The following is a 15,249-nucleotide window of genomic DNA, read 5'->3' as shown; positions in this document are numbered from 1 at the left end:
GTCATGGGAGATCATTGGATAAGAGTAATGTGGCCTAGAATGAATATATGGATGCCTTTATGTTCATTGCGAGACAAATTTGGGTTTCACCAGAAATGAACAAATGAAGTGTTCAGAGGCTTTTCAAAGCAATGCAAATGGTACCAAGCACACGCGCAACGTTACAAGTCACGTCGGCACTTCGAATAATGTTTCGGGAGAAAATATGACCAGACCCGAAGATTTAAAAACAATGTCTCAAAAACAGCCAAAATCGAAGTTTATAATGCACGCTTTCAGACTTTCTCGGGGACCGAGCTCCGAACGCCACAAGCCTCTTAGGGGCCATGGGAGGTCATTGGATAGGTGTAATGTGGCTTAGAACAAATATATGGATGCCTTTACGTTCATTTCGAGGCAATTTAGGGTTTCACGAGAAATGAACAAATCGGGTGTTGATAAACTTTTAGAGACAATGCAAATGGTGCCTAGCACCCGTGCAACGTTATAAGTCACATCGGTACTCCGAAGAATAATATTTCGGGAGAAAATATGATCAAGTCCGGAGAAGTACAAAATTGTCGCAAAAACAACCAAAATTGAAGGTTATAATATATACATGCTTTTTTCGGACTTTCCTGAGGTCCGAACTCCGAACACCACGAGATTCCTCCTAGGGACATGGTAGTAGGTTATTGGAAAGGAGTCATGTGGCTTAAAACGTATATGTGGATGCCTTTACGTTCATTTCAAGACAATTTAGATTTCACGAGATATGAACAAATGGAGTTTTAGAAAATTTTCGAGGCAATCGAGAATTTCAAAACTAAAATCCTCAATTATTAATCGAGAAGTTCAAAACTAAAATCCTCAGTAATTAATCTCCTACTAGAGAACTTCGTCTTACCTAAAAAAAAAAAATATATAACCATGGTTGCAAAACTTGCAACAACTCAGGTTCGTTCAAGGACAAAAACTATTTGTTCAAGCACAGAGATGACCACACTTAACACAATAATACTTAATAAATTATGTATGTGTACCATGTGATTTGTGATCATAAGATCTTCTTTTACAGGTATGTCACTAACAATTGCATAGTTGTTCACTAGTTTTGTATACTTATTTTGTACATCTATTCAGCAAGTTGCTATATGTTTAGTACTTGCTCCTTTCATCTGCAAATGTGTCCATTAAACATAATCCAAATATTATCGAATAAATATCACATTTTTGGATAGGAATCTTTTGTTTTTCCAAAAATAGTCTCTTCTTAAGTGCTTTAATTTATTTAAAACATTATTTATTTTAGATATTCTTTCTCTCTATTTCTCAAATACGTCTTCCCTCATGTTGCAACTATTGAATTATAACATAGAAAATATAAAGTAATTTTTATGTTTCAAAATACACATTTCTCTTAATACGTTTGTCAATGCATGTTTTTAACCATTAATATATCTCTACTTCTTTATATGAGTAAGAATTACAAAAAAGTCAATTTCTTAAAAATATACACGGAGCCGAATCTAACAAGATCTTATGTTACCAAATTTTTTTCTCACGAAAAGATCACAAAATACAGTCAAATGAGAGTGTATGAATAATGCAACAAAGTCAAATCATGTCAAGTATTTTAAAACTGAGTGCTGTAACAAGGAGTGATTTTATACTTTTATATTTAAAAAGATATCCTTATGATTTCATTTCATCATATGTGCTGAAGGTCAAATTATATCGAGCATAAAATAGTGCAAATGATTATAGATTAAGCCATTGTTTAATCTTACACACTAATCAATAACGTATAATAATATTAATCTAAAAAAAGAAGATGAAGTAATAACACCATTTTCTATATAAAGTGATCAATATCAAGATTTCAAAATGTACATGCTTTACTGCCTTCAACTTCAAGTGGTGGGTTGTTGCCATTGTTACTGTCTTCTCTCTTTATTCAAAATCACACTAATTGTTTCATTAACACTAATTTGTTTTTGTTTGATGCTTTGCAACAGAGAACAAAAATGGCTACCCACAAGTTTTCATCTTTCCTATCTCGCACTTTAGCTTCTTCATTAATCCGTTCTCATTCTCATGGTACACTTTCTACCTCAAATTTTTAACTTTTGAGTATGTATGAAAACTAGTCTTATCCTAGGTTGTTCGATCTTGGGTACCATGTCTGATACGAGTATGTGTTTAAATATCTTACTCGACTATGTTTTTTTAACTCTTTTAATTTTTTGGCCTATAAAGATTTGACACGGTACTTGACGTTAAAGTCCAAACAACTTAGCTCTTGGCTATGCATCTTCTTATTGTATATTTGTATATGATTTGACGTATATTTTCAAAATATCAATGTATAGATAGTGAAAAATTTCTAATTTATTGAATGAACATATTTCATTTTTAGACGTTCTTAATTTTTGACAACTTTTATCTATCTATCTATATATAAAATTAAGATCTTTGTACCCCTACCTCATTTAAGAGCAATGAGTCATTAAACTTAAGTTTGCTTGTCAAAAAAAAAAAAAACTTAATCTTGAAATATTTAGATGCCTTGAAAGAAGGAAGCTAAGTACTAATTTAATTAGTCCTTTCAATTCTCTCTTTTTGTATCCTATTTTGGATGATTAATAAGTTCATTCATCCGGTAGCTCATTTGGAACTTTTCTTTTTAGTACATTTTGCTCATTTGAATTATTTCAAACGAGCAATGAGCAAAACAATAGCCTTTTGGTGTACTATGCGCATGGTACACCCGGTGTATGATAAAATTTGTACTGGTTAATTGGTTCTTGCAACTGGCTTTGCTACATCATTTCATTTCCACACAGTAATTTGTGAAGCTAAATGGATCCTTTAATTCAAATAAATGTTTCTCTTTTTCTAGTTAAGCAACTAAATACATACTGATCATAATTCTTATTTTGATAGTAGATTACAATACTTATAGTATACACCCTTTAGTTTCAATTCATAATTAATTGACTGTTAATTAATTGACTTTTAGTTTTATTCAAGAGTGAAGACTAATGCTGCAGCTTCTACAATTGTTCAGGAAGAACTCATCAATTTAGAAGGGTGGTGAGCAGATACAGCACTGCTACTGCATCTGAGGAACCTATCACTCCACCTGTGACTGTGAAATACACCCAGCTTCTTATTAATGGACAATTTGTGGATTCCGCATCAGGTGTGTAACCTCAGAAACACGTATACCTTTCGTATATGAGGCTTCCCTATTTCTGAAACATTTCCGTTCTTGAAACTTCAGCTGTTTCCGTTCTAATGAAACCTGGAATAACAGGAACCTGAGGTTTTCCTGTTTCCATAACCCCAACCGTTTCCATGCTACATAGATAATGACTAACCAGAAGTAGAAAATGAGTCATTGGGAATCATAAGGTGTTGCTATAATTATCTCTATAACTATCTGTGTGTTTCAGGTAAAAAAATGAAAACATATGATCCTAGGACAGGAAATGTGATTACTGAGGTTTCGGAGGGTGATGCTGAGGATATCAACCGCGCAGTTTCTGCTGCTCGCATAGCATTTGATGAAGGGCCTTGGCCTAAGATGACTGCATATGTAACTAGCTATCTTCTTACATCAATGTTCTGTTCTGTATTATAAGTATTAATTCTAAATCAAGCCTTGCTTCTTCAGGAAAGGTCAAAAATCCTGTTTAAATTTGCTGATCTACTTGAGCAACACACTGATGAGATTGCTGCTCTCGAGACTTGGGATAACGGAAAGCCATACGAGCAAGCTTCTAAAGTGGAATTACCAATGTGTGTTCGTCTAATGAGATATTATGCTGGTGGGTGATAAAATTAGATGATAGTTTTACCTTCCTTCCTCTATAGTACAAAGGTCTAATGTACCAATGTGTCTTAGCTTCACCTAATGAGATGTTTCTAAGAACAATTTCTTTTGGTATTCTTGACAATTATTGGATGTTGAATTTTCTTAGGATGGGCTGATAAGATCCATGGTCTAACTGTTCCTGCTGATGGACCATATCATATGCAAACCCTGCATGAACCCATAGGGGTAGCAGGCCAGATTATCCCATGGAATTTCCCTATTCTCATGTTTGTGTGGAAGGTTGCACCTGCCTTAGCATGCGGAAATACCATTGTCTTGAAGACCGCTGAACAAACACCACTGACTGCCTTATATGCTGCAAAGCTACTCCATGAGGTACTAAATTGTTGCAGCATTGCAGTGCTTTCCGTAGTGATTTTACAAATATGAAGTATATGTTGCTAGAGTTCAATCTAAACCAATCAGTCTATGGATCACCAGGCTTCTTAACTGTACGATAGAAATATATTGATATACATATCCTGCTGCAGGCTGGACTTCCTGATGGCGTGCTAAACGTGGTCTCCGGTTATGGTCCTACTGCTGGTGGAGCTCTTGCCTCTCACATGGATGTAGATAAGGTAATAACCGCCATTGAAATTCAAAATGACATACTTACTTTAGAGTTTATGCCGAACACCTCAGTGTGGAACAAGGGGTTAGATCTTGCCAATTACTCATGAGACCCGTTATGAAGTATTTATCATAGGAAAGAAAGTAATAAAGTTTGTGCATACTCTCTTTAGTATAGAGTAACATAATTTTCAATATTGCAGCTAGCTTTTACTGGATCAACTGTGACTGGAAAACTGGTGCTTGAGATGGCAGCGAAGAGTAATCTAAAGCCAGTGACATTAGAGCTTGGAGGAAAATCTCCTTTTATCGTGTGCAAAGATGCTGATATAGACAAGGCAGTTGAACTAGCCCACTTTGCTCTCTTCTTCAATCAGGTTAGTCAACTTTAAAGTTTAAGTTTCCTGACTCATGAGTCATTTCACAGAAACTATACTAGCTAGTTATAGAGTCAAACGACAAAACTAACAATTGTTTCTCAGGGACAATGTTGCTGTGCTGGCTCTCGTACATACGTACATGAAAGTGTATATGATGAGTTTGTCGAAAAAGCAAAGGCACGTGCCATTCAGCGTGTTGTTGGTGACCCTTTCAGGAAGGACATTGAGCAAGGTCCTCAGGTAAGAAATGGTGAAGAAATGGACTATAAATGACAGTTCTTGGTTAAGAAAAACTCTATCTAGCTAAATCTTAGCTAGCTAATCAAGAGACAAGTATAGGCGGACCTTACAACAGTGTACAGTTACAAAAGTGCCCGTGCAATACTCATGGGACAAAAATTTAGCTAGCTAAAGTTTAGCCAAATAGTCTCACTCTTTGGTTAAACCTAATAGTATATAAGCCACAATCTTACTTAGATTCTTGTTTTTGGTATAGAATTCATGCTCTTTTCTGGAATTTGTCAGATCGATTCAGAGCAGTTCGAGAAGGTCATGCAATACATAAAATCAGGTATCGAAAGTGGAGCTAAGCTTGAGACAGGAGGAGAAAGGCTTGGCTCAAAGGGATTTTACATTCAACCTACAGTTTTCTCCAATGTCAATGAAGACATGTTGATTGCACAGGATGAGATTTTTGGTCCTGTTCAATCAATCTTCAAATTCAAGTGAGTTCTTTTTGTACCACCAAAGTACATAATTTCTAAAAAAATGAGAGTAAATATCTTAGCTAACTTCATCATCTACTCGTAGGGACTTACAAGAGGTAGCTCGACGAGCCAATAATACTCACTATGGGTTGGCAGCAGGAGTGTTCACACAAGACATTGACACTGCCAACACCTTAGCGCGCGCTCTCAGAGTTGGCACAGTTTGGGTGAACTGCTACGATGTTTTCGATGCAGCCATACCATTTGGTGGGTACAAGATGAGTGGACAGGGAAGGGAGAAGGGTATATATTGTCTCATGAACTACTTACAAGTCAAGTCTGTTGTTACTCCATTGAAAAATCCTGCATGGTTGTAGAAAAAAACACAGATTATCATTGTTCTTGTTCATTATTTCACTTACTGATCATTTGACTGGAATAAACAGGGCTTCAATTGATATTGACTTATTATATCCATTGTAATTGCATTTGCATGACAGTTAGCGGAGTTAGCGTTAGCCGTTAAACAAAAAAGCACGGAGGAAGTATAAAATTTGCGTTCTTGAGAGGATTATTAACCAAAAAATCACTCTTAATTAAAAAAAATTAAATTGAATAAACCATTATATGTGAAAAACTATCTACTCAAGGCCACCCTTCAACAGATTTAGTGTTAGGCTTGTGATCAATGAGAGAACCGGATATCCCACTCCAAGGCACGGAAACTACGCTTTCCTATTAGTTTAATTTCTCCCCTCTAGGATCACCGGGTTAACACGAAATAACTAATGAGATACAATGGAGAGAAACAATCCACTTAGATGATTTTTCAAGTGAATCAACAAGAACTTGTGTTTTTGTGTTTGTGAAGAACACTCAAGAGAAGATTGCAAGGTTTCTCTTAAGCTAAGCAAGAAGACTTTTGAGAGAGTATAGAAAATTCTGATTTTCTTCTTACCCCTCACTCATAGGAATCCAAAGGTTATATAAGCATAATCAACCTTTCATTGACTAGAGAGGTTAATCACATAACCCTCATCTTAATCACTCATCAAAGGCCTTTAATCTACTGATTTAAGGACCTTAAAAGTCATTAAAATGATCAACAAAGCATCACAACGGATATAAAACCGTCGAGGCATTTTTTCGCATTCCAAGGCAGAAGACGCGTCGCGACCCGCGACGCCTGTCGCGACTCGCGACGGGCCACTGTTCGCGACTCGCGACGGTTGTCGCGACTCGCGGCCAGTCTTCTGTCTCCCTTGGTATATCAATGCGTGTTTCCACTTGATGCACTCTAACTTTTGCATACTAGACCTCCTCCTCTTCTAGTACATACCCATATGAGTTTCAAACCCATTACCCTATAAATGTTCCAACAATCCTCCTCCCATTTATAGGGTAATGTTGAAAAGTTTTCAACTTGCTATAAATCGCAAACACCATGTTCATGCATCATGGAAATATCTAAGATTGAATTTCCATTTAGTAAAAGTAATCTTTACAATAATTTAGATCATAATGATAGACAAAGCTTTGAATCATATAACCATTACAAATTATTGAAGTTACTAATACACACAAACATAAACTAGGTTCTTAAAACCTCCGACACCTATGAAGCCTTGGTGTCCATATCCATTCATAAGCATTCCAAGTCAAGCCTTAGACTTGATGAAGCGGCCAAACTTCTAGCTTACATAGGTAAATCTTTCCGAACATGCTCCTACAATTGAGCACCTTATCAAAGATTTATTAAGAATAAAATTCAACCTCTTTATCATTGTAGCAACAAGCACTAACCTCGGGATGTATTAAACAAGTGCTCCCAACCTCTTAGAGAAGTACTATCCTCCTTGAATTTGAGATCTAACGTTGTATTAGACATCAAATAGAGTTTTCCTTCACCATAGGTTGATCAATAGGCTTAAGACCCATCCCTTTGTTCATTTTGTTCACTAGTTCCCTTGACAACGGTTTTGTAAACGTATCCGCCAAGTTCAAACTAGACCGAACAAAATTAATAGTTATACAACTATTCCTTATCATTTCCCGCACATAGCTATGTCTAACTCCAATGTGCCTTGACTTGCCATTGTAGACTTCACTATATGCTTTAGCTATGGTTGATGCACTATCACAATGGATAGCAAGAGGTGACATTGGTTTCACCCATAAGTCCACCTCACTCAACACATTCCTTAGCCATTCCGCTTCTTGGCAACAAGAAGCCAAAGCAATGAATTCCGATGCCATAGTGGAATCCGTTATACATGTTTGCTTCTTGGATGCCCATGAAATGGCACCTCCTCCAAGAAGAAACACCCAACCACTAGTGGATGAATAATCTTCCTTATTCGAAATCCAACTAGCATCCGAGTAACCTTCTAAGATAGAAGGTTCTCTTTGTATGTTATGACATAATCCAAGGTCTTATTCAAGTACCTTAACACTCTTCTCAATGCTTGCCAATGCAACATACTAGGATTACTAGTATACCTACTGAGCTTGCCAATAGCAAAGGCTATATCCGGCCGAGTGCTAGTCATAGCATACATCAAGCTTCCAATTAAGCTTGCATACTCCAATTGTGAAATTGGAGTACCACTACTCGGAACCAAGTGAATACTAGGATCCATAGGAGTAGCAAAATGAGTCGAATTTGACTCATTATACCTCTTGACCACTTTCTCAATATAATGAGATTGTGATAAAGAAAACGACCCTTTCCCTCTTATTATTCTAATACCTAGAATAACATCCGCTTCACCCAAATCTTTCATGGAGAAGCTAGAGGAAAGGAAGACTTTGGTCTTTTCCACTTGTTCCAAATCAGTCCCAAAAATAAGCATATCATCAACATATAAGCAAATTATAACTCCTTTACCGTTATTATCAAATTTGCTATATACACACTTATCGGACTGATTTTTTTGAACCCACTAGACAACACAACTTCATCAAATTTTTGATGCCATTGCTTAGGTGCTTGTTTAAGACCATACAAAGATCTAACTAATTTGCAAACTTTAGTTTCTTGACCTTGACCACAAACCCTTCAGGTTGATTCATGTACACTTCCTCCTCCAATTCACCATTAAGAAAAGCAGTTTTTCATCCATTTGGTGAATTACTAGACCATGAATCGCAGCTAATGCTATCAATAGTCTAATAGTAGCTATTCTAGCTACTGGAGCATAAGTATCAAAGTAATCGATACCATATCTTTGCCTAAAACCTTGGACCACTAACCGGGCCTTATGTTTTAGTATGGTTCCATCGATTTTCTTTTTCCTTACAAAAATCCATTTACAACCTAGGGGTTTGCAACCGGGAGGTAAATTAGCTAAAATCCAAGTGTGATTACCCATTATAGAATCCATTTCATCATTCACTGCCTCTTTCCAGAAAGCAGAATCATGAGACTTCATAGCCTCATCAAAGGACCTAGGATCCTCCTCCATATTGTAACAATATGAAATTTGAGTCGAAATTGACTCCCTTGACCCTTCAACTAAATATAGTTGAAAATCCGGTCCAAAAGATTTCTCTTTTCTAATTCGTTTACTTTTCCTAATTTCCGGTGTTGTAGTATCATGATCATTTGAAATGTCATCTACAACATTGGAACTAGTACTAGGTATCATGTCCTTTGGTCTTGGAATCGATGAGAATCTAGTCTCATCAAATATTGCATCCCTTGACTCTATCACGGAGTGAATAGAGACAAAGTCATTGGGCTCAATGACATAAAACCTATAGGCTTTGCTATGTACCGCATAGCCTATAAAAATGCAATCAATTCCTTTTTCACCTAAAGTTTTCCTTTTAGGTTCCGTCAATTTGACAATTGCCCTACAACCCCATACCTTAAGGTAATTGAGATTAGGTTTTTATTACACCAAAGTTCATAAGGGGTAGTCTTATTCCTTTTATTAGGAACTCGATTTAAAATTAACATGCAGTTAAAATTGCATCACCCCAAAAACCGTCATTAAGACCCGAATTAGAAAGCATGTGTTAACCATTTCTTTTAGGACCCTATTTTTCCTTTCCGCTATACCATTACTTTGAGGTGAGTATGGGGCGGTTGTTTCATGAATTACACCAATGGAACTAAAATAACTTGGATTATAATATTCACCACCCCTATCCGTTCGAAGTCTTTTAATCTTTTGATTAAGTTGGAGTTCCACTTCGATTTTAAAGGTCTTAAACTTTTCTAGTGCTTCATCTTTAGTAAATAATAAATATATGTAACAAAACCTTGAAAAATCATCAATAAAAGTTACAATATATTTTTTATTTCCTAAAGAAGGTGAACTATGAAAGTCACACAAGTCACTATGCACCAATTCAAGCAATACCGTTTGCTAGTCACACTAGGATAAGGATTTTTTGTAATTTTATTTAGCACGCAAGTGTGACACTTCTCTAACTTTAAATCGAAAGGAGGTATCAACCCCATTTTAGACATGTCATATAATCTACGATAATTCACATGACATAAACGATTGTGCCATAGAGAAGAAAATCAAGCATGTAAATAGAACTAGTACCAATTTTATTATCAATACTAAATTTAAACATTCCATTACAAAAAGAAACCTTGTCCAACAAAAATACCACCCTTGGAAATCAAATTTATCCGACTCAAAAACAACTTTAAAACCATACTTATTCAAAGACCTCCGACACAAGATTCTTCCTAACTTCCGGTACATAACAACATCCCGGAGAGTTAAAGTCTTTCCCGAGGTTAACAACAATTCTACTTGGCCTATGCCTCTAGCCTTTACCGTAGAATCATTCCCCATATACAAGATTGGACCATCATCCAAATCTTTCAAAGACTTGAAGAAATCCTTGTTATTGCACACATGTCTAGAGGCTCCCGAATCTATCCACCAAGAATCATCAACCTGCACACACATAATTTCAGAAATCATAGCAACAAAATGCATTTCTTCAATTACATTAACATGTGCATTGTTACCTTGGTTTTGAACAACACTAGGTTGTGGTTCTTTGTCTTCTTCTTGTTGTTAGAAGGACAATCCCTCTTAAGATGAGGACCATTGCATATCCAACAAGAGAGGGTCTTCCTCTTCTTGTTTGCAACATTGGTTTTGTTATTGTTGTTGTTGTTGTTGATTTCTTGGTCTTACTAGACCCACCAACCTCTACCAAATTAACGGTAGATTAGGAATACTAGGAGTAGTATCCTTAACCCCATCTTGAGCCCGGATCCCCTCTTCAATACGAAGATGAGTTCCTAATTGCTCCATGGACATGTCTTCCTTTTTATGTTTTAAAAGATGTTTTGTATCTTTCCAAGAATTTGGTAATTTGTCAATGATTGAGGCAACCGCAATTGCCTCATCCATCACCATACCATGTGACTTATTTGGTTCAAAATATGATGAACCTCATGGAATTGCTCCATAATAGGCCGATCATTAGTCATTTTAAAAGAATTAAAATTACTAACAAGGAATTTCTTACTTGAAGCATCTTCCGAAATGTACTTGGCCTCAAGAGCATCCCAAAGTTCCTTTGCACTCTCCACATTTTGGTAGAGATCAAAAAGCGGGTCGGTGAGAGAGTTGAGAATATGACCACGACAAATGTAGTCATCATTCTCCCACTTTATCCTCTTCCTATAGTCTCAAGAGGCTCTTCCTCTCCATCTTCCGGGAGTGGTGGCATAGGTTGATAAAACATACACCACATTCAAGGGTCAACAAGAAGTGCATCTTCTTTTGCCACCTCGATACCCACCCCTCAAACTTATCCAACTTTTGGAAGTTCATAGTCATGTCCTTGAGTGATTGAGCCATATCCGAAATGAAAAGATTAAACTAATAGATTGTTAGGCTTGTGATCAATGAGAGAACCGGATATCCACTCCAAGGCACGGAAACTACGCTTTCCTATTAGTTTAATTTCGCCCCTCTAGGATCACCGGGTTAACACGAAATAACTAATGAGATACAATGGAGAGAAACAATCCACTTAGATGATCTTCTAAGTGAATCAACAAGAACTTGTGTTTTGTGTTTGTGAAGAACACTCAAGAGAAGATTGCAAGGTTTCTCTTAAGCTAAGCAAGAAGACTTTTGAGGAGTATAGAAAATTCTGATTTTCTTCTTACCCTCACTCATAGGAATCCAAAGGTTATATAAGCATAATCAACTTTCATTGACTAGAGAGTTAATCACATAACCCCCATTTAATCACTCATCAAAGGCCTTATTAATCTACTGATTTAAGGACCTTAAAGTCATTAAAATGATCAAACACATCACAACGGATATAAAATCGTCGAGGCATTTTTTCGCATTCCAAGGCAGAAGACGCGTCGCGACTCGCGAAGAAGCTCGCGAGTCGCGAGGCGCTGGTCGCGACCCGCGACGCCTGTCGCGACTCGCGACGGTTGTCGCGACTCGCGGCCAGTCTTCTGTCTCCCTTGGTATATCAATGCGCATTGTTACCACTTGATGCACTCTAACCTTTTGCATACTAGACCTCCTCCTCTTCTAGTATATACCCATATGAGTTTCAAACCCATTACCCTATAAATGTTCCAACATTTAGTAGAAAAATCTTTCATTTTAAGTTTAGTTAAGATTATTCAATATTAGAACTTCTAATTTACCTTGTATTATTCGTACGTCATGTTGTGATAGATGTAATTAACGAAACATATAATAATGAACAATCGACATAAGAATTAACGTGGTTTACTAACAATGTGTTAGCTACATCTACATGCAGAGGAGAAACAGTTTTATTAAGTTCGTTTGTGCTAGGTTAATAATCCTCGCGCCAAATAAATAATTCAAAATATAATTCAACACGTTACATCCTCAATCTACATAGAGTGAGAATAAAAAGGTATCATCAATATTATTCACTTCATGTAAAGGTAAGCTAAGGGCAAACAAAGGATATTTTTATTTGGCCTTAAATTGCTAGTTTAGTATGACATTTATGATAATCTTGCGACAAATTAATGAATTTTTGAATCAAATATTAGAGGGTAAGCATTAAATTGATTATGATTGTTAAACATCTTCCAAAAATTACTTAAAATTATCATAACTCTCCTCTAAAAGTACCATTATACCATTATATGTTGTGTTCATGGGGCCAACGTGCAGGCCACACGTTAGTCCCATGCAATTTGTTAAAAAAAAATTCCCTTCTCGGAAAAAAATTACGTTATCGGAAGACATTGTTGTTGTCGGTGAGTTGGCTGTAGCGATTTGTGATTAGTGATTTTAGGTGGTGGTGGAGAAAGAGTTGTAAAAGCAGCCAAAGATATAATTGTACATTTACATGATAGTTGGGACGATTTTAAGTAATTTTAGGACGATGAATAGAAGTTCGGATTTTTATTTTATTTGTCCGTTACATGATTCAAACACGTGCTTTAGTGGGGGGTTCCACTTCCACTCTCCAGAATTTTATCATCATTTTGTGTTATTCTTGTCTACCATTTGTGGTTTTGGATTTTGCTTCAACAGTAAACGACGGATATGCTGATGAACGAAGTTAGAATTTTATAAAGTATTTTGTCAATTGTAGATTCGTAGGGCAAGTTGGACAAATAATAGAGAGTTTGGTAGTTGTAAGATTGTTTTCATTCACATTTCATATCAAGATCTTTTTCAATGGAATACTTCTTCTTAGTTAGTTCCCATCAAAATTTGGGTCAATTCCTTATCCAATGATGCTATTTTCCTACATATTTTTGGTTTATACTTTATCGGTTTCCTAAATATCAAGAATTCGAAATAGATTGTGGTATCGAGAAAATATAAATTATGTAGATCAATTAAACAGTATAAAATAATATCAAGAAATTGAAAACAAAGTAAAAATACGACAATCTTTTGAAAACGACTTATATTTATTAAAATGGGTTATATAGAATAGAAATTAAGAGATAGACTAAGAGATAAAATGTTTGATCACAAGATTCAGTGGTTGAAACATCTATTTTAAGCCTCAATCACTAGTCCTACATGAATGTTGTAAATATCACAATAGATTTCATTACAAATTATGAGCACCTTTCAGTCTATAATGATAATAATAAAATAAAATATAATAATAATAATAATAATAATAATAATAATAATAATAATAATAATAATAATAATAATAATAATAATAATAACAACAACAATAATAACAATAATAATAACACCGAAAAGTCTATGGTCAACACCGAAAAATGAGATTAGGTTTCATCTTCCAAAAATAATTTATTTTTTGGTTTGTTTCGCAAAAATGCTTTTAGGGTTTGTTTTCGCAAAAATAAACCTTAAAAAGTTTTTTTTTGGGGTAAATTTTCCTATAAATTTAATTTGGTGTATTAGGCTTTTTATCATGCATATTTGTCTAATTAACAATTGACATTTTGCACCAAAGAAGAAAAAGAAGTTGGGTACGGCATTATTTGTGCCTTTCCTTGTGAGTGTTTCTTACCACAAGCACTTGGCATGTGGAAGCATTTTAAAGTTGTGAAAGTATTGGGTCAGATCGTCTGACCCAATACTTTCCGTCGGACGGGCTTAGCCCATCAAAAATGCGCGGACTTTTTTTTTCTTCATATTTGCTGATGTTATTGGCTTGGATCAACGAGTTAGAGAATCAGATCTTGACAAACTACCATTCTTCCGATGTTGCATAAAAGAAACCCTACTCCACGAGACTGCTGAAGATGCTGTCATTATTGGAGGTTATTCCATTCCAAAACAATCTCGCATTATGATCAATTAAATTCTTGAATTCTCTCTCTCTTATTTCTCAGAAGTTCCTTTTCATATATCGTTTTTGCACATCGTTTTTTTGTTGTTGTTAGTTACTATGGCGAAAAGGAAAAGAGTAGATGATCAGAGGTAGTTTGATTTCGTGTTTTATGTATTTTCGAGTACATCAAAGAGGAGAAAAGAAGACTAGAGCCACGCCAGAAAATCAGATCTTCTTTGGCATCTTCTTCCCATTTATTCTTTCAGTTGGTATTTTCCATTTTCAGTTGGACTATTCTCCATTTTCAGTTGGACTTTGTTTGGTTTCAGTTGGACTTTGTTTTGTTTCAGTTGGACTTTGTTTCGTAATATGTATACCAACTGAAACAAATAATGGACCAACTGAAACAAAAAATGGACCAACTGAAAGAAATAATAGGCCAACTGAAAGAAATAATGGACGACCTGAAAAAAATGAAGACTACCTAAAAAAAAAATGAAGACTACCTGAAAAAAAATGAAGACTATCTGAAAAAGAATAAAGACCAACTGAAACCCAAAGTAAGTCTAACTGAAGCACAAAAACCAACTGAAAAAAAAAAGAAGACTAACTGAAAACAAAATGAAGACTACCTGAAAAAAATGAAGACTACCTGAAAAAAATTGAAGACTACATGAAAAAAATAAAGACCAACTGAAACTCAAGTAAGTCTAACTGAAGCACAAGTGCTTCTAACTGAAGTCGTCCGACGAGAATATTGCATCAGACGAGTCCGACACAATACGTTGTCTTTAAAGTTTGTTTTGAGCTAGCCATGATTTTTTTATAGCTATTTTAGGTCTTCACCTTTTGTTGCCATTTATGGTAATATTTTGCCTTGGGATGTTTACTGTAGTTCGTTATTAAGATACGAAAGTTTATTGTACTTGTAGTTGTAGACATCTTGAGTTAAGAAGTCATTTTAGATCAT

At 35.6% G+C, this 15,249-nt stretch overlaps 1 protein-coding gene across 1 annotated transcript; it reads left to right on the top strand.

Moving 5' to 3' along the window:
- Positions 1 to 1,821: 1,821 nt before the first annotated feature.
- Positions 1,822 to 5,990, top strand: LOC104897407 (benzaldehyde dehydrogenase, mitochondrial). The gene is made up of 11 exons (XM_010684276.4): positions 1,822 to 1,899; positions 1,998 to 2,079; positions 3,050 to 3,184; positions 3,438 to 3,580; positions 3,659 to 3,812; positions 3,966 to 4,195; positions 4,351 to 4,440; positions 4,636 to 4,809; positions 4,915 to 5,052; positions 5,338 to 5,537; positions 5,623 to 5,990. The coding sequence occupies exons 1-11, from the start codon at positions 1,867 to 1,869 to the stop codon at positions 5,894 to 5,896; spliced, it is 1,653 nt and encodes a 550-aa protein (XP_010682578.1). The 5' UTR covers positions 1,822 to 1,866; the 3' UTR covers positions 5,897 to 5,990.
- Positions 5,991 to 15,249: the final 9,259 nt, after the last annotated feature.

This window comes from Beta vulgaris, chromosome 6 (genome assembly GCF_026745355.1).
Source record: "Beta vulgaris subsp. vulgaris cultivar EL10 chromosome 6, EL10.2, whole genome shotgun sequence".
Classification (NCBI taxonomy): Eukaryota; Viridiplantae; Streptophyta; class Magnoliopsida; order Caryophyllales; family Amaranthaceae; genus Beta; species Beta vulgaris.
Note: the sequence above shows the minus strand (reverse complement) of the source record. Positions and strands in the feature narration are given on the sequence as shown.